Source organism: Typopeltis vanoorti, chromosome 4, assembly GCF_054136105.1.
Source record: "Typopeltis vanoorti isolate ZY-2024b chromosome 4, IOZ_Tvanoo_1.0, whole genome shotgun sequence".
Lineage (NCBI taxonomy): Eukaryota > Metazoa > Arthropoda > Arachnida > Uropygi > Thelyphonidae > Typopeltis > Typopeltis vanoorti.
In genome coordinates, this window is record NC_143552.1 from 18600530 (window position 1) to 18620904 (window position 20375).

The 20375-nt window shown below is 33.6% G+C and overlaps 1 protein-coding gene across 1 annotated transcript in view; it reads right to left on the reverse strand.

The window, feature by feature from the left end:
- The window catches only part of LOC150107137 (small ribosomal subunit protein mS39-like), an 82716-nt gene that overhangs the window by 16926 nt on the left and 45415 nt on the right, over positions 1-20375 (reverse strand). Inside the window, exon 3 of the mRNA XM_090391633.1 lies at positions 5977-6022. Within this exon, the coding sequence (XP_090247759.1) occupies positions 5977-6022 (46 nt within the window). The remainder of the gene's footprint in view (positions 1-5976; positions 6023-20375) is intronic.

Genomic DNA, 20375 nt, shown 5'->3' on the forward strand with positions numbered 1-20375 from the left:
AAACATTTCAGCTACTTAGGCACAATTTTTACTGAAGATGGTAAACTAAATATAGAAATAGACAACAGAATCAGCAAAGCTGGTATCGTGGGAAGTCAATTGAATAAATTCATATGGAAAAAGAGAGAAATTAGTCGGAACACTAAATTAGCTGTATACAAGACTGTGTTCAAACCAATTTTAACTTATGGATCTGAGAGCTGGGTCAGAAGTAAAACACTTGACCAAAGACTAGAGACCGCAGATATGAGAGTCCTGAGAAAGATTAGAGGCGTGAACAGATGGCATCAATGGCAATATCATATTAAAAATGAGGATATTAGGAAAGAACTTGACATTGTCAGCATCCAGGAATGCATTAGCAGAGCTAATCTCAGATGGTATGGTCACTTAAATAGAATGGGAGAGGAAAGATTAGCAAAACAAGTGTTCTCTGCCAGGTTGGCAGGAAAACGACCCAGAGGAAGACCAAGATATAGGTGGATTGATACGGTACAAAGTGCCTTAGATGATAGAAATATAAGATCTGATAATGTTGGAGTCTTGACAAGTAACAGACTGATTTGGAGGAAAATTGTAGATAGGAAGTTAGTAATGATGTAATTTTTTCATGTAGTACTGTCATATCCTGTACACCCCTTGAGGGTACATGGCAGGAATTTGATGATGATGATGATGATGATAAATTTTTAAACACCAGGACGATCCCTTAATGCATAACATTAGATATATCCACAAGGAGATGTGTTTTGCATTATGGGAGATACTGAGATAGGAGTGTTAGTAGCTTGCTCCACCTTTGTAAGGAGTCGCCCTGGTGTTGCACCACCTTACCCCAGTCCTGAAGATACTTTCAGGTGCAAACTTTGTTTGCTCACACTTGGATAAAGGATTAAAATAAATTTATTATATTCTAACCAAGTGAAAAATAAACTTTCAACATCTTTCTCTAAATCCAGAGTAATTTATTAAAAAGGTGGCACACAATTTGGCAACTCCTATAGGTAGAGATGACCTTGCTGATGCTTCTGGCTGATATCTCCACTTGGGCTTGGCTCCCACTGAAGAGACCTCAATAAAGGTCAAAACTAGTCTGGGTAGTGGCCCTTCCCTTAATGCATAATATTAGACATATCCACAAGGAGATGTGTTTTGCATTATGGGAGATACTGAGATAGGAGTGTTAGTAGCTTGCTCCACCTTTGCAAGAAGTTGCGCTGGTGTTGCACCACCTTACCCCAGTCCTGAAGATACTTTCAGGCACAAACTTTGTTTGCTCACACTTGGATAAAGGATTAAATTAAATTTATTATATTCAAAAAGAGTAATGTGTACAAATGTCATAATGGGGAATTGGACAATGAGATGTATTTATGCTATGGCCCATAGAAGGTTCTACTTAGGAAGTAGTGAAAAAATTTTCCAAATTATTAGAGAAGGCAGCTGACAAAGAATGGAAATGCTGGTCCTTGTTGGAGATCTAAATAGCAGAGTAGGAAATTAATAGACACATAGATTGAGAAAATTTGAAGAAAAGGTCAAAGCAAGTAATAGAACCTGCTGAATTTCTGTTCAGGACATGGACTTGTAAAAATAATCATAATTTTCAATTATGAATGTTTTTACAATTTTTTCTCTGTTAGTATATTATTAGTTTTGCTTTTGTAACACATATGATCGGAACTTGTGATGTGCCCATTTTTGATGTTATTGTGAAAATGAAATGTAAAGCATTTAAAAATTGATGTATTTGCTAGATTCTTATAGTTTGTAATAATTTCAGTCTTCTTTATTGTAATTCATATCTGTTAAGTGTGAAGAAATCTTTTGTTCTTTGTGGAGACATTCTGATTGTGCTAATGAAGATATTGTGTCAGCCATTACATGAAGTGTGTGCGCATGCTTGTCAAGGAGATTGATAGGTGATTGATAGCTGATAGAAGGAGCGTTCAGTATTAGAGTAATGAGATAAAACAAGTAGAGAGAGAGAATGAAAATTTGAAAACAGCAACCAAAGAATTTGTTCTTAGGAAGTTTTTAAGAAGATGTACAGTCAGGAGATTATTAATAGAAGAATCCATAAAGGAATTGTAGCATAGTGAATCTTAAACTGAAAGAGGCCTGCCAACAAGTGTTTAGTAAATAAAATAAGATATTGAAGTTGATGTTCTAATTCAATGTTTGACGAAATGCTGAACAGATAGTTTTGTCTTCTATCTATAGGATAGTATATTCTTTTTGTTATTCTACTGGATGGAAGTGACGGAATTAGCAAAATTTTAAACTGTAAAGTGGCTTAACATGAAGAGCTCTACTCAGATATGTTGCTTATCAAGTAGCAGAAGAAATTTCTTTCTCTGGTACAAAAATTGGTAATTTGTGCATCAAACTGACTGTAAAAGGTAAGAATATTTACACTTCACTGAGTGAGACAGGAGGAATAACACTGTATGCTACATAGGCAAGATAAAGGAGGATCCCATGGAAAAGAATAAATAAATTTTATATTTTCGGAAAGGGCCTAACAAGGAAATTGACTCTGATGAACATTTTGTTGTTGTGAAAACAAGATGTTTAGTCTGGTAGATGTGATTAAGTATATGTTAAACAATCCAGTAATAGAATGAGTCGGAGAACGAATGATTTTAATTTTTTAGAATAAGAAAATCTGTAAAGTGTCGACTTACTTTGAAGGCCTTGGATCCAATTAATTTTGTAGTTATTTATAATTTTATTTAAATGTATATAATGTTTTAGTTTTAATTAAATGTATATATTTTTTATTTGGTACTCAAGTCAATTTTCTGAATTCTAAAAGAAATAGAGTTAAAAGTCATTGCACCAATTGGAAAGAACTCTTGTCTAATAACATTCAGTGTAAAACAATCTCTTTACATAGTAACATATATAACTCAGCTGACAGATTTCGAAAATAACTGGAACAGCTGATGATAGTAAATGATATATAAATAGCAAACTAGTTATAACTAACACCATGTTCCAATATAAAGATGTGAACAAATTCACATGGAGAAAATCCATAAGAAATGATGTCTTACTGTCTATCTTATTGATAGTAACATCTTCACACTGGTTCAAAATATAAGAGCACGCAGGGAATTTGAAATAAGAAGTGATTGCCATTTAGTTTGAAACAGGCTAAAAAAAGAAATTATCATACTGAAAAGAAAAATGTAAAAAAGTTTTAAAAAGAATGCAAGTTGAGCAAGCTTTCAGGTAAACTCTAGCCTCAAATATACAAATATTATTCAATAAAAAAAATGAAAATTTGAGTAGAAGAAATGAACAGTTAAAACTAATTAATTCAGCTAGGGAAGCATGTCATAAAGTTGTTTGCAAAGACAATAAAAAAATATAATAAAAGATCAGAATTTAATGATGGTCTTAAGAAGTTCAACAGGCAATCCTGGGAAAGATTACAGTGTATTGCAAGTTCCAAAGTAAGTAAATCAGCAGGCACCCTAAGAAAATAGAGACAAAAATGTGAGAAAGCTAATCGTGTTTAAAAGTAGCTATATAAAAAGTCAAGGGAACACATTCATGAGAATATAGAAGATGAATATTATAAAGTTATCAAAATGTTCTACAGGCTATTGATTAAGTTTAGAAATGTAAGAAAGAGCACCAAATAAATCAGAGATGATAAAGAAGATATAAATAATGCAAATAAACATATTTTGATGTCTGGAGATACTTTCAAGGACTGTTAAATGAGAAGCGAGAGAACAGTGGTAGAAAATATTCAAGATGAATGCAATCAGGAGTACACATCAATACCTGAGTTAGTAAAAGCCATCAGAAAACTGAAATGTAGAATGACAGCTGACATTTCATGATAAATGATCAAATATGAAGGTATAATAGTTTTACAGAGGTTACACTACATAATTCAGAAGCTTGAATTCTGGTGAAATGATGCTGAACTCTCACAGGACCTGAGGGAAATAAAATATGAGCATTAAAGATGAATTTTCCTAATGAGTATTCTGGGTTTTGGGTAAAATTAATGCAAGCATACTTGAGAAGAAGCTAAGAAAAATTATGGAAGAGAAACTTTAAAAAAAAAAAAAAGAAGCAAAGTTTGTGTCAAACAGGTTTCAGAATCAGATTCAAAAGCTGAGAAATTATGAGAGTATATCAAGGATCTCAGAGTTCGGTAGATCTGGAAACTCCGTTTCCAGATCTACTGAACGGAGGACTGTGGTAAGGTGGTACAACACCAACCCCGGTGTTGTACCACCCTACCTCAGTCCTGACGCAAACTTTGTTTGCTCACACTTGGATAAAGGATTAAACTAAATTTATTATACTCTAACCAAGTGAAAAATAAACTTTCAACATCTTTCTCTAAATCCACAGTAATTTATTAAAAAAGGGTGGTACACCATTTGGCAACTCCTATAGGTAGAGATGACCTGCTAATGCTTCTGCCTGGTATCTCCACTTGGGCCTGGCTCCCACTGAAGAGACCTCAATAAAGGTCGAAACTAGTCTGGGTTGTGGCCCTTCCCTTAATGCATAACATTAGACATATCTGCAAGGAGATGTGTTTTGCATTATGGGAGATACTGAGATAGGAGTGTTGGTAGCTTGCTCCACCTTTGCAAGGAGTTCCCTGGTGTTGTACCACCTTACCCCAGTCCTGAAGATACTTTCAGGCGCAAACTTTCTTATTGATAGTAACATCTTCACACTGGTTCAAAATATAAGAGCACGCAGGGAATTTGAAATAGGAAGTGATTGCCATTTAGTTTTAAACAGGCTAAAAATGAATTATCATACTGAAAAGAAAAATGTAAAAAAGTTTTAAAAAGAATGCAAGTTGAGCAAGCTTTCAGGTAAACTCTAGCCTCAAATATACAAATATTATTCAATAAAAAAAATGTAAATTTGAGTAGAAGAAAAGAATTGTTTGTTCACACTTGGATAAAGGATTAAACTAAATTTATTATACTCTAACCAAGTGAAAAATAAACTTTCATAATCTGACTTTGTTGGCCAAGTGATTATCTAGTCTCCAATACCAAAAGGATAAGGGTTCAAATCAGGCTGTGGACATGGATATTTGTGATTGTCTTTAGGTGGGAGCTGAATTTCATCTCTTAGTGTTGAGACTGCTATCCAACTTTTACTGGAGGTCTGAGGTGGCTTGAAAGTCCAATGTTATGCAAACAAATACAAAAAATATATAGAGATATAAAATTAATAAAAGAAAAAAATAGAAAAATTCTTAGCCCACCCATTGTACTAATATAGTACAGGTTTACAACTTTTCATGGATGGGAATCATATAAAAAATAACTAAAAGATATTCTCTTTTTTATTTAAAACCCCTTGAAGTATATTGGTAATTCAATGATGGGGGTTGGGGGATGAAAAATGTAGTGACAGTAATAATTCATCCACAAATCCTATCCTATCCTTCTCATCTGTCCCTTAGGATGGGTTGAGGCCCTCCCCCCCCCCCCAAATGAGGAAAATGAGGGGCTTATGGCAAACTAATGCAACCGGCTCGTCACTCCTCTGCTGCATCCCCTAAGGGCAATATTCATGACTGTAATCCTTCTGTGTTCATGGGACCGGTTTCCATGTTCTGGGAGACGAAAAACCCTCTACCTCTGTATGAAACCGGCTAACTCAGCTTTCATAAAAAGAGACCAGATAAAGGCTCCTGACATTGCTGACGGAAATAATAATAATAATAAAAAATCAAACCCCAGGTCTTTCTGACTTCATCGATACCGACTGAGTTATGGAGTTATGGAAAATGTAGTGACAGTAATAATTCATCCACAAATAGGGATGGAAATTACACTATCATTCAAAAATATCTGAGAGGATACACTAAAATTAATTATAAGCAAATCAGGTATATCTATATTTTTTGTATATTAAAATATATGAACTCTTTGAGTACACAAAAAAAATAACTTTTTTTTATTACAATTCCTTTACCTGGATATCCTTTTTGGAATAACAATATCTTCTTGAGAAGACATAGCTAAAATGAAACAAATACAATAATTAAATTTAACTCTCACCTCTGTAAATCAATACCTTCTATTTAAAATATACAATGTGTCCGAAAATAATCTTTACAACTTTTATCAATATAAAAAGTCAACTAGGAGGAGTAGAAATACTGGGATTGTCCCATTTTACAGGGAAACTCATTAAGTTTTTCTTTCATGGGGGAGATTCATCAAAGAATCTTATGTACATCTGGGTAACAAATATCAATGATCTTAAGTCAAGAATCACAGATTCTATTGAAAGCACTGGTTGTGTGGATATGTTGCAGTGCCAACTGCAGCATTTGGATTATGGATGTTTTGCAAATCATTAATGGTGCTCGTGTGTTGTAACTTCATTATTTAAATCAAAAAGGAGGGGGTTCTGTGTTAAATTTCCTTGATTTGTAATTCAGTGTGTGTTTGTAAATATTTCATTTAGTATTAAATTTGTAAAGATAAACTCATTAATATTCTAAATACTTATAGAATGGTTAATCAAAAATGTATTTAACTGGTAGAAAATAAAATTTTTAGCTATTCATCTAATTAATTTTTTTTTAATCAAAATTAATATAGGTGACTGTTTTTCAAGGTTCTGAATAATAATAATGATAAAAAATCTGCAATTAATGAAAAGGAGATATACATATATGTTTTTCATTAGTTTAGAATAGTTTATGAATCAATCAGTAATAATACTATCACTTAAATGCCCTTTTGTAACTGTTGGTCTCAAAGCAGTAGTCAGAAAATTAACAGAGGCATGTTAATGCCTGAACCTTCTTTACACCAAAGAATACCGTAACACAAACTCAGTCTGTTCATGTACTGACATGCATTCAAGCATCTTCTAATTACTTAATCTCTGCCTTTATTATTATTATTATCAGATACCTCATTAGGCTACATTACATTAAGTTACATAATATTATTAGGTTACAATTAATAGTTAGAGACTCTAAGACAAGTGCAAACTGCTTTTGTTATGTCTAGTGATTACACATACTAAGTAGCAACATATACTTCACTCACACAGCAATAACTGCAAACCTTCATTACTGTAGGCGAAATAGTGGACCAAGAAAGAAATAAAGAAAGATTAAAGATTTAACAGATTTGGCCTTTTTTAAAGAATTGAAAAACAGTTTGTGAGTCAAGAATTTGTTTGAGGACTCTCCATTCAATGAGCTTAAAAGCATGTTTATTGCATAATGGCAATGAGAACCCTCTGAAATGAAATAAGCATGAAGGAGACTTTTGAAAATATGATGAAGTATTTCTTCCCCCCCCCCACCCTTTTTTTTTTTATAACTATGGGGTAGCATTGCAATGATAGAATGACATGTGAAGAAAACACAGCCATCTCAAAAAAAATATATATTTTTTTTTTTTTTGAGATGGCTGTGTTTATATATATAAAATATATATATATATATATATATATAAAATATATATATATTTTAGATCAGGAAGGAAAGGTAGGAAGAGAAAGAGAGCTAAGAAAATATTGGGGAGACAAAATGAACATTAGACTGTAGCATTAATTTTCTACAGGACAAATATCTAAGTACACTTAGATATTTATAAAAGAATTAATGAAGAAGGGATTGAAAAATGGTTATCTGGTATTCTAGTAGGCATGTGAACAATTTAGGTGAGATTATGATAGCAAATACCCCGGTACCTCTACCTGATGGTTCAGTGCAGTTGGAAAAGGAAAGCCAGTCAGATATCATCAAATGGCTTTATTTCACTATTGGAAGAGTTGAACTACATTTTCTAAAAAAATGTATATTAAAGAAAGCAAATCAGAAAATTCATGGTTGGTGATATTACAAGAATGAAAGGGATACTACATGAATTTCATAGGGCAAGGCAGAGGAAGAGATTTTTTTTGCCAAAGAAGATTAAGAAGATAACATTCTAAGTTGGAAAACTCTATAATGTGATATATCAGAAAAAACATGCACAAATGTTTGCAAGATGAAAAGAGTCAAAGAATATAACTTGTGAAAATGAGATAAACAGTGTTTGAAACCCAGAAATTTGAGTTTCCATTAGGGAATATGCATAGTTTTTCATACTGGAGAAAAATATGAACATTACTATTTCTGTGAAGTTGGACCTAAAACTATGTACATCAGTGAAGTGAAACAGGAAGGTTTTTGGTAGTTTGGTTTTCTTTTGCATATAATCTATTTTTCTTTGTTTGACTTCTCCTGGGATATGGAACGATACAGTAATGGATTCCTTACTACATATACATGTTGAATTTCACCAAACTCCCCTGCAAATTATGGCCCTGGCAGTGTCTCCACCCCCACTACCACATACCACTATACAGACTCCATACAGGCACACCTGGAAGAACAGTGGCAGCAAGATTGTTCGCTGAAATGGGAAACCTCCTGAAAGTTGTGAAAGGAGGGTGAGAAGCGGCTTTTTTGCATGAAGGATGATTGGACCATGGAATTCACTGCTTGATAGGGGTTGATGTGTAGATGGAAAATGGATTTAAGGAGGTATGATATAGACTTGGTGCTGTTGCAGATGGACCTCTCATAATGTGTTGATTTCATGGAGGACCAGAAAAAAAAAATAATAATGATGATGATGTATCTAGCAGCCATTCTGTAAAAAGCAAGATCATCTTTACATACAGGAGTTGCCAAACAGTATGCCACCTTTTTGTTAAATTACTCTGGATGTAGAGAAAGATGTTGAAAGTTTATTTTTCACTTGGTTAGACTATAATAAATTTAGTTTAATCCTTTATCCAAGAGTAAGCAAACAAAGTTTGCACCTGAAAGTATCTTCAGGACTGGGGTAAGGTGGTACAACACTAGGCAATTCGTTGCAAAGGTGGCGCAAGCTAACATATAGGTAGAGATGACCTTGCTAATGCTTCTGCCTGGCTCCCACTGAAGAGACCTCAATAAAGGTCAAAACTAGTCTGGGTAGTGGCCCTTCCCTTAATGCATAACATTATACATATCCGCAAGGAGATGTGTTTGCATTATGGGAGATACTGAGATAGGAGTGATGTTAGCTTGCTCCACCTTTGCAACGAGTTGCCGGTGTTGTACCCCAGTCCTGAAGATACTTTCAGGCACAAACTTTGTTTGCTCACACTTGGATAAAGGATTAAACTAAATTTATTATAGCCATTCTGTAGAGCAGTGTTTCTCAAACTTCAGATATCCGCATACCCCTTCTTAAATTTTCATTATTACCAAGTACCCCCCCCTTATCAAATAATAAATAAATAAAGTATATTTCAGAACACATGCAATTTACAGACAAAAAACACTACTTGTGGTGGTGGGCGATAGATAGCTTTGATGGAGATGATTGATGGTAGGTCCGGTGTAGTGGTGGAGACAGGCGTGTATAGTAAGTGTCCTCCCGCGATGAGTCTTTGGATTCCTTAAAGGTGTCACGAATAATAATAATATTTCATTGTAAATGTCTATGTTATTTGAATTTCTATGTTCATGTAAACAAAAAATGATTTATTTTTAATAGAACAAAATTTGGAATAGGTTCCTCTTCATTTCCCGTCCATGAAAATCCACATTTCAAGTACAGTAATTCATATCATACTTACAAAGATTTTTCATCTTTTTCCTAGTTGGTTCTCTAGAGATGTCAGACAACGCATCCTTATTAATTTCATTTGATCCAGATGCAATATCAACATTTTCTTGTTACTTACAGCTACTTTGAATTTGCTATACTGCTCTCTTTTGTGAGTTTTTATAAATCCAATGATTCATACTTAAGAATTTGATAGCTAAAAAAAATTACTGTATTTACTCGAATATAACTCTCACTTTTTTCCCAAAATTAAAGCTAAAAAATCGTGGTGCGAAATATATGCGGGATTTTTGGAAACTAAAGTTTTCAGGAAAAAAAACTGCAAATGGTGTGACTTACCAAGAAGTTCCTGCTCGTTATCGCTACTTAGGCATCGAGAACAATTTCAAGTATGCATCGTCAAAGTCATCTATTCAAATAGCTTCATCTTCTTTCCCATTATTTCAAACAAAATTTACCAGTAATTTACAAGACTTGAGATATGTAGAGCAGCTATGAAGAAGTGCATATGATTGGTGCGGTATTAACAAAAGATCGCACGAACCAAAGACAAAGAATAATTCTCTTCAACCGAATTCCATAATATCTGAAACACATTCACTATATGTTGCACAGCAACATATGGTTTTCTTCGAGTCTATACAGCAGTTTCTGTTGGAGGGGATATGTGATTCATTAGTTAGTGCCATTTTTATCCCAGTTGTCTCTAATTGCACTATTTGTTGAGAAATGTATTGATTCCATGCGTTAGTGATGCATAGCCGAAAATTGCCACTTACCCCTGAAGACCTTTTGCGTACCCCCCAGGGGTACGCGAAAGGTCTTCAGGGTTATATCTCAATGGTTATAACTTATGAAAGCTAAAGAAACAGTACAAAGAAATCATTAACAAAATTCACATCTGATTTTGAAAAAGCCAAATGCAGAAATCTTGCTTCCAGCATGAATGGCAGTTGTGCAAGACTTCTGGTCCCTTATCATGGCAATGGATGAAACTTTTCCCCATGTATGCTTGCATCTGTCTCAAAATGAAGATGGTATTGCCATATCATTTAAAGAAGAATCTTCTGATATCATTCTTCTCATCCAACTCTTGCACAGATAACCAGACAAATTATCACCTGATGCATCTACATACCTCCTCTGGTCTTTTTCAGGACATCAGAAGATTGAAAAACTTAGATAACAAAAAATCTTCTAGTCATGAAGTATTGTTAACAAGTTCTGTATTTCTATCACATATTTCTCAACTCTGCTTTGTCTTTGTTCTTCTTTACTTTACTTCATAACTGTTGTGAATGGTAATCTGCCTTAACTATCGACTGCCACCATTTATTTATTTCTACTAGATCCTATATTCTCACGCTCTATAGTCTAACAAATTTAGTTGTTTTATGACTGCGCCACTTAGACTATGTAATGAGTATGAGATTATAAGATTTTAAACTAAAGACAAAGCAGACATCATTAGCATTCCCCGCTTGTGTTAACCTATATCTTTAATTAGTCATGACTTGATTATTGATCACCTAAACTTTATCTTATGCAGGTTCGAAATTTTTAGTTTAGTGCATCGACAGAATCAGTCCAATGCGTTGTTCACAAACCTTTAATTCAAAAAGGAATATTTATAGTCTGATTCACATTAACATATATATACAATTGCATTTACAATTCTTTGTTATTTTCAATTCTTCCTAATTTAAACGTAGTTCTAACTTTCTTCCTTTAAAGCTAAATCACAATCTAGAATATCCTGCCAGTAATATATATACTAGCTGACAATAAAGCATACCTGAGTAAACTTAATTCAATATCAATTTACATTATCTTATTGTACCCATAAACAGACATACTTGATGTACATTCTGAGTCAAGGGCCGGACCAGGAAAGGTTGCCCATGCCTGATATAGACAATAAATCGGCGATATAGACAATAAAACCTTTCCTAGTTCCCCGAACTAGGAAAGGTTTCCCATGCCTGATATAGACAATAAATCGGCGGGTGCATGTCACTGTTAGTTCACCATCAAAAGGCAAAATCAAATCTCATCTGTATAATATTTGTTGTATCTATAAGCTGCTAATCAGTGTATGTTACGGTAAGTGCTGTATCTAATATCGTCACCTTACAAGCAAAATGCACTAAGTCAAGAATTGCAGGTTTCGAATTTTTTGATTTCAAAAAAAATGTTTTTTTTTGAACTTTTACTTTTATTTTCAGGTGACGATATGTTCTTTGTATCCTTTGTCTTAGTGTTGTACAATTTGTAATAATACCATATTTTGCGTATCTTTTTTTTTATAGAGTAAATTTTTTTACCGTGTGACAAAATGGGTCCCAAAAAAGAAAGCTAGTGAGGGAAATTTTTCGTTTCTTCACATTGCTGCTTCTTGAAAAGCAGCAATGTGAAGAAAAGAAAGAAAAGAAAATGGAAATTTCATCTGAAGATGAGGATGGAGAGAAACAAATTATGACTGATGAAATCAAAAATGTTTTGGCAAAGTGGGAAGAAGTTCAAAATATTGCTATGAAATGGAATCCAAAGAAATTTGAGGTTATCAGAACTGCAGATCTATTTAATGAAAAATCCATGCATTTTTTCAGAAACGTTTTAAAAAAGAGGCAGAAGCAAACAACTCTAGACATGTTTTTTACAGGTCCATTTGTCAAAAAACTCTGAAGTGAGCCCAATTGTCCTTCTGGTGAAGATTGATAATTAAAAACTGTTTTCATGAACAATTCATTTTATTAATGTTAATTTTTTGTAGCAAATACACATACTGTAAAATAAATAAATGATATTTACCATATTTTTATGACATTTTAAATGAGTTTTATTTGCAATTTTAATATGTACTATGGTTGTAAGGAGGAGCCGGAACAAATTAATCAATTTTCAATTAAATCTTATGGGGAATCGCACCTTGGATAACGAGGTTTTGGTTAACGACGGTAATCCATTCCAGGATTACCGTCATTAACCAAGGCACCACTGTATATATATATTTACATATACAAATACATATACAAAGAACACTAGCTGATATACATATATATATATATATATGTATATCAGCTAGACTTGCATCACTTGCAGGCGCAAACTTGACTTATTTGTCTGTTTGCTTACTTGGGAAATGGAGTAAAACCAGGTTTAAAAATTGCTTGGTATTCTTAATATTTATTATACCCAAGGTAAAATACTTTCTACATTTATATCTCCTCCAGAGATTTTTATTTAATAAGGTTAAAACACCTTATGGCAACTTGTTCTGGTAAAATACTTATGAGCTCTGTATTACTAAATCTTGGTATTTCTAGCCTAGCTCCCACTGATGAGACCTCAATAAAGGTCAAAACCGGTCTGGGTAGTGGCCTCTTGCCTTTAATACAAAACATCATGCATCTCCTTCTTGGAGATGTGTTTTGGCATTAAGGGTTAATATAAAGATTAGTGATCAGAGCTCATGCCACCTTTACCACGAGTTGCCTTGGTCTTGCACTACCTGTAGGATCAGCTAGACTTGCATCACTTGCAGGTGCAAACTTGACTTATTTGTCTGTTTGCTTACTTGGGAAATGGAGTAAAAACCAGGTTTAAAAATTGCTTGGTATTCTTAACATATATATATGTATATAAAGATAAGCCGAAATTTTAAACGTTTTTATTTCATGCATTTTTTGTCTTACCGGCTTACCAGCCTGGAACTTGGGGGGTTGGGTGCCGTAGGCACGGGGGGGGGGGAGCTCCCCCTAGTGTGTGTGTGTGTATGTGTGTATATATATATATATATATATATATATATATATATATATATATTAGTGGTGTCGCATGCCCATTTCTGTTGGATATGCAATCCATGCTACAAAATAATCAAATCATGTGAGTTTGACCATATGATTGCATTTTTATTGATATGAAAGTTTTAAGAGTGTATAGCACATCAATGCCCATCTTAATTGGTCTAATACAATTAGCTGTAGGATAACTTTGAATACATGTATCCCTTGCTTAACGCGGCGAAATTAATTGCAGCAATCCCTTGATATACACGGCAAGAGTTTTGATTAATGAGCCTTTAACCCTGTGGAGCTTGCAGCTGATCTGACAGATACACGCAAAATGTTTAATATAAATATTCTTACACAATTCAGTGTACAGCTTGGAGGTCATGAGTAGCTGTGTATTCCTGTTACGAGTGATATTCTGCACTGTTTTTTGCAGTCAGTTTGGTTTAACACATGTTATGTAAAGGTTTGTGATATTTGACAGTAAATTGTATCTGAGAGATACAGCAACCTCCGATGTCAGTATAGTATGGTTTATTTTTTATTTATTTATTTTATTTTATTCTTTGTTTAATAATTTCTAGATTGTAACTGAAAATAAATAAACCATCATGTATTACTGAAATAGAGAGCCAAAGGCTTATTTATCATACATGTCCTCTAGGAGATGTGCTTTACATTATGGAAAATACTAAGGAAAGTGATCTGGAGCATACTCCAGCTTTACTACGAGTTGTCCATAAGGTTGCTTATGCTTGCATCTGCCGAAACTTTTAGTTTCTATATATTCGGCACGAAACTCTTGCAGTTTCTATATTCAGCTATGAAATAATGTTGGATTCAATATCCACTTAATTTGTACCATCATGTATTATATTTGCAGTGTTTTTTCTTTGTTTCATTGCTTGTTTGCCGAGGTCTGGAGAGTCATTTTGCTTGTTATTGTAGAATTTATGCCAATAAGAAAAAAAATTAAAACTGTTCAAACCATTCTTGATAACTTCTTTTGATAAAAAAAATTGCAGTAAATAATGTAGGTACAAGTATTTATTAAACATTTACTTTGCATTCATTTTTTATCTTTCCTAAAAGAGTACCATATTAAACGAATTATTAATACAGTAGTCGATTATGGAAGAATTGTAATTTTTACCATTATTAGATTTGATTAATGTCATTTTGATATACGCGTTAATCGAGGGATACCTGTACTTTAATTTATCAATTAATTATAATCAAATCTGTGCAGAATGGGGGACAGTGTGTTTGTTTTAAGATTATTAGAAAATTTGATTAGAAAACAATAATGAAGGAGAATGCTATATTTGGTTGATATATTTGAATTGCTCGAAAGTGTAAATTTTGGAAGAGGAGGACGAGGCTTGCCTCCTTCGACTACAATACTGTTTCCCATTGTAAAGATGGGCAGAAAAGTTATAAATTTATCGAAAATTATGTATTAAAAACTTGCCTACCATGTCAGTTTACCCTTCATGCATGCAAAACAGATGAAACTCAGAAAACAAAACAGCAATTCATTACAAATGACAGTGTTCAGTTGGATTGATTGATACAATAACCAATTTGACCCACTGTATATACCGTATTTTTTGGACCATAAGACACACCTTTTTACATAGAAAAATCGACTTAAAATTGGGGTGCATCTTATGGTCCGAAGGTAACATCAAAATACTAATCTTTACACTATACCGAAGCTGTTAGCGAAGTTCAATTACTGGCGCAATACATTAATAAAATTAGTAAGTACGGCACTGAAGGTAGATACCCGAGTTATCTTGTTGCATGTGGGTGAATCACCGATTTAGAGCGTCAATAGTCATTAGTGTGTAAACATATGTGCTTTTGTACAGTTCATTTGAATTATTTTTTATAAGTCGTTAAAATTTTTATCTGAAAATTAGAAAAAATGAGTGTAAAACAAAAAAGACTTTCATATAACATGAGTTATAAATTAAATGTCATAAATTATGCAAAACAATATGGAAACAGAGCAGCAGAAAGACATTTTGGTCCACCACCAACAGAAAAAATGGTTTGTGAGTGGAGAAAACAGGAGGAACAATTAAAACTGTAAACACAAGAAAATGTTCTGTTTGCACCTAGAAAAATGGCCAGAATTAGAAGTACAAATGAAAAATTGGGTAACAAATCATTGAAACATGGGAATATCTGTTTCTATGAAAATGATAATTTTTGAAGCGAAACGATGGGCAACTGCTAATGTAATTTTAGATTTTACAAGGTCAGCATCTTGGTGCTTTAGATTTTATGAAAAGACATGGGTTATGTATGTGTACAAAAACCACTCTAGTCCAAAAAATGCCGGCTAACTATGAAGCTAAAATTATAGAATTCCATAGATTTGTCATATCAGCGAGAAGGAAATTTAACTTTGAGCTTAATCAAATTGAGAACATGGATGAAATGCCTCTAACTTTTGATGTTCCTTCAAATCGGACATTAGATTCAAAAGGCACCAAATCAATAGTGATCAAAACAACAGGTCACGAAAAAACTCACTACACTGTAGTTTTAGCTTGTTCCATGGATGGAACAAAACTACCCTCCATGTTAATTTTCAAGAGAAAAACATTACCGAGGGATGAAATTCCTCGTGGCATTATTATCCAAGTTCAAGATAAAGGCTGGATGGACGAAACAGGAATGAAATTATGGATACAAAAGATATGGGAAAACGTCCAGGTGCGATGTTAGTGTGGGATCAATTCGGAGCGCATAAAACAGAATCAACCAAGAAGCTTCTAAAAGAAATGAATAGAATTAGCTGTCATTCCTAGAGGCCTTACAAGTCAATTACAACCCTTGGATGAATCTATTAATAAACCATTCAAAACTTTTATGTGGGAAGTGGAACAAAGGGATGGCAAAGCCAAATTACAATGTTACAGCAACAGGACGTATGAAACAGCCAACAATTTCAGAAGTATGTACCTGGGTGAAAAATTCATGGGAAGCTGTGAAAGAAGAGACGATTATAAAGTCATTTAAGAAATGCAGGATTAGTAATGCGATGGATGGTACCGAAGATGACGCAGTTTTTGAATGGAGTGACAACGATAGTTCAGACAAAAGTAATACGAACGGCAACGTTAACGAGACCAGTGATAGTACCGAGAGTGAAGATGAACTGAATATTGCTAATACAAATGATTGTAATAATAAATAAAAATTAAGTAAGAATATGTAAACATCTTTATATAATAAAATATTTTTTTCTAAAAATCGTCTCATAAATTTGGGGTGTGTCTTATTGCCGAAAAATATGGTATATATTTTTCTTTGTTTTGTTTTCTATTCTAAATGCAGCATTCTGTTTGTGATATCCAACATTTTCTGTGTAGATGTATGAGAAAACGTTAAACTGTTCTTATATAAATATTGTTAGATTCTTGTTATCTTGTGCAAAAGGAAGTGTGAACTAGGGGATATATTTAAATGTTAACAGATACCTTTCCATTATCATCATCAAATCCCTTGTATGTATCATCAAGAGGTGTAGTGGAAAAGTTTATACTATTATCCTCCAAATTAGTCTGTTAAATCACAGAGACTCCAATATTGTAATATCAATATTGTAATATCCTGTTAAGATGGTAGGAAGAAAACCAAGAGCTTTTAATTCTTGCCATCCTGGCATGTTAAGATTAGGGTGGTTAAGGAGGCCTATGAAATTCTTATCAACCATCCTAATTTTAACAATAATGGTCAACTAAAAATTCCAAGAATATGGATGGCACATATTCTATCCACTTAACCTTTTGGTCTAAGACAGGGGTCGGCAACCTTTTCAGACTTGCAGGCCACATTCTACTTTTGCTTTTAGTAATTAGGCCGCAGGTGTTTAATTGAAAGAAAATAGTGACCAAGAAAATACTTATCAATTTGTTTTATATCAATCTTAAAAAAAACACAGAAATATTTAAAGTATGAGATTACAAGATAAAGTATGACATTCTCATAATGATGTCTGATATTATATTCTTTCATAACAGCAACACTTTTATGACAAATAAGACAAAGAGGCTTACCCCCAGTTTCAATAATGAAGTGCTTGCTGTTCCATTCATCATTAAACCTTCCTTCATCTGCAATTTTATGTTTTCTTGAACTCATTTTTGAAATAATTTTTAACAAATATATATATCCTCAGAAAATAATAGGTGCTATTATTGTTAAAGTGTGCCAAAATCTCTGTTGTCGTTGGATGAAGTCATTTTTATTTCCTCACTCATGATGACTCACACAGTTGACTCGTGCCAAGTTGCATGGCGATATCACGAAGTATATGTATAAAATTATTTTTAATTTATTATTCATATTATAAAATGTATTATTTAAATAATTCCACATTCGGGCCACATGCCATGTATATATGATCAACATTTTATGGGCTGCCAAAGATGCACGTTTGGGCCTCATGCAGCTGCTGGTTGCCAATCTCTGGTCTAAGAGTTAATTATAGTTAGGACTGTAAGCAATTCAGGATCATAACTCTAATATAACACTCTAGGACTATAAGCAGTTGAGGATTATAACTCTAATATAACGCTCTTGTAAATTATGGATTAGGCCACCATTTTGCTATATTAAAATTTCTACATGAATTTGTTCTCTGATGATTGTAAATAGAATATAGCTTTGATGTAGTTTTTCTTTTCCACTAGAGGTCAGTCAGTAGAATAGCGATTGATCAAATCATAAGCGCCTCTGTAGCACAATTGGAAGAACGACGGTACGTTGCGCCCTTTGATTATAAAAGTCCCAAGTTCGATTCTTGTCATGAAATCTTTATATAGACTTTTTCAATCGAAGGTGAGTTAGCTGATCTCATACAGAGGTAGCAGGGTTTTTTTCTCCCAGAAAAACTTGAGTTTTTCATCCTACATACAGACAAATCGTCCCTTCAGAACACATGCAATTTACAGACAAAAAATACTAGTTGTGGTGGTGGGCAGTAGGTGGCGTTGATGTACATGATTGGTAGTAGAGGTTTGGTGTGTAGTGGTGAAGACAGAGAGCTGTACAGTAGGTGTCCTCCCACGATGAGTCTTCGGACTCATTGGAGGTGTCACGAATAATAATAATAATTGTCATGTTGGCTTACTGTTAGAAATGTAATGTAGCTTGTCTTTGTGTGTACAGGTATCCCTTGATTACCGTGGTTAATTAATCCCTCGATGTTACCGCGTATATCAAAATCGTGTTAATCAAATCTAATAATCAATGGTAAAAAGTACAATTTGTCCCTGATCGATTACTGTACTAAGAGTTCGTTTTATATGGTACTCTTTTAGGAAAGATAAAAAATGAATGCAAAGTAAATGTTTAATAAATACTTGTACCTACATTATTTACTGCAATTTTTTTTATCAAAAGAAGTTATCAAGAATGGTTTGAACAGTTTTAATTTTTTTTCTTATTGGCATAAATTCTACAATAACAAGCAAAATGAATCTCCAGACCTCGGCAAACAAGCATTCTTCGATTAACATCTGGATCCATATCCATACTTGCTGCTTAAGCGATTCTAAACCTGCGAAATATTCCATCCAGTTCTTTGACTGTTATTTCCTTTGGAACCTCAGATTCACATTCCATTTGTTCGTTGTCTTCATATGTGCGTTGTTCAATTTCAAGAAGATCGTTGTCACTGAAATCTTTTAAATTTGAATCCAATAATTCTTTAACATCTTCAGCATCAACACTATCAAAACCGAGGTCTTCAACAATTGCAATGATTTCTTTGACCACATTGTTCACAGGATTTTGAAACCAACCTAAGTCATTAACTCATTCTGGCAGAAGGTTTTTCCAAACTGCTTTCATGCAACTAGAAGACACTTTCTCCCACGAGTCACGAATGTTCTCAATTGAGTGTTTAATATTAAATTTTTTCCAAAATTCGTCGAGCGTAATTGCATTTTCTCCCATTGTTGTTTCTACTGCCTTTGAGAATGTCTTTTAAAGAGAAAATAGGCTTTGAAAGTTGCAATGACACCCTTGTCCATGGTTGTAGCAATGATGTCATATTTGGTGAGAATAATAAAACTTTCACATTCTCACACAGATCATTAAGAGAATTTGGATGACCATGAGGCTAGCAGCCTCGTGGCGTGAGCATGATTTTGTGTGGTAAATTTAAAGGCGCGTTAATCAAAACTCTTGCCGTGTATATCAAGGGATTGCCGCAATTAATTTCGGTGCGATAATCAAATCCGCGTTAAGCAAAACTGCGCTAAGCAAGGGATACCTGTATATGTGTATGAAGGTTGAAATGTCGGAAAATTAAAGTAATTATTCCTAACATGTTTGTATTCTCCATAATTTTACTAAAATGAATGCTGATCACCGTGTAACACTAAAAGAAAGGATGCAATATTACAGTCATTTCCGTGGCTTTTTTTTTTTTTTTCTCATGAATTTACTCTTCCTGTTTATGTAGTATTCTTTATCCTTGCATTTTTAATTACATTGCTTTTATAATCTACACCTTTCATACTATTTCTTTACACTAGAGATGCTTTCTTCTGCAAAATCTAGCTGATAATGGATAGCAAAAAACTGATGAAACAAGGAAACGAATATCTCACATTTGATCCATTAGGTAGTGAAAACTTCATATGTTCAAATTGCAAGGTGTTTCTCAATACACTCTCCTTTCTCCAAAAGAAATTAATGCACATTTCATTTCTACTGGAGAGATTTTTCAAATGAAGGGGAGAAATGTAGTGTGAGAGATAATCTTTTATATGCAAGAGGAAAGGACTGCACATATTTCTCCAACCCTTTTCATGCTATATGTCCAGAGATGGATGATGGAGGCAAGATCTGTTATGGGTTGAGAACAGTAGAATCCATACCGTTGATTGCTGTTAATTGATGTTCCTCCAGTTTTTAATAATTT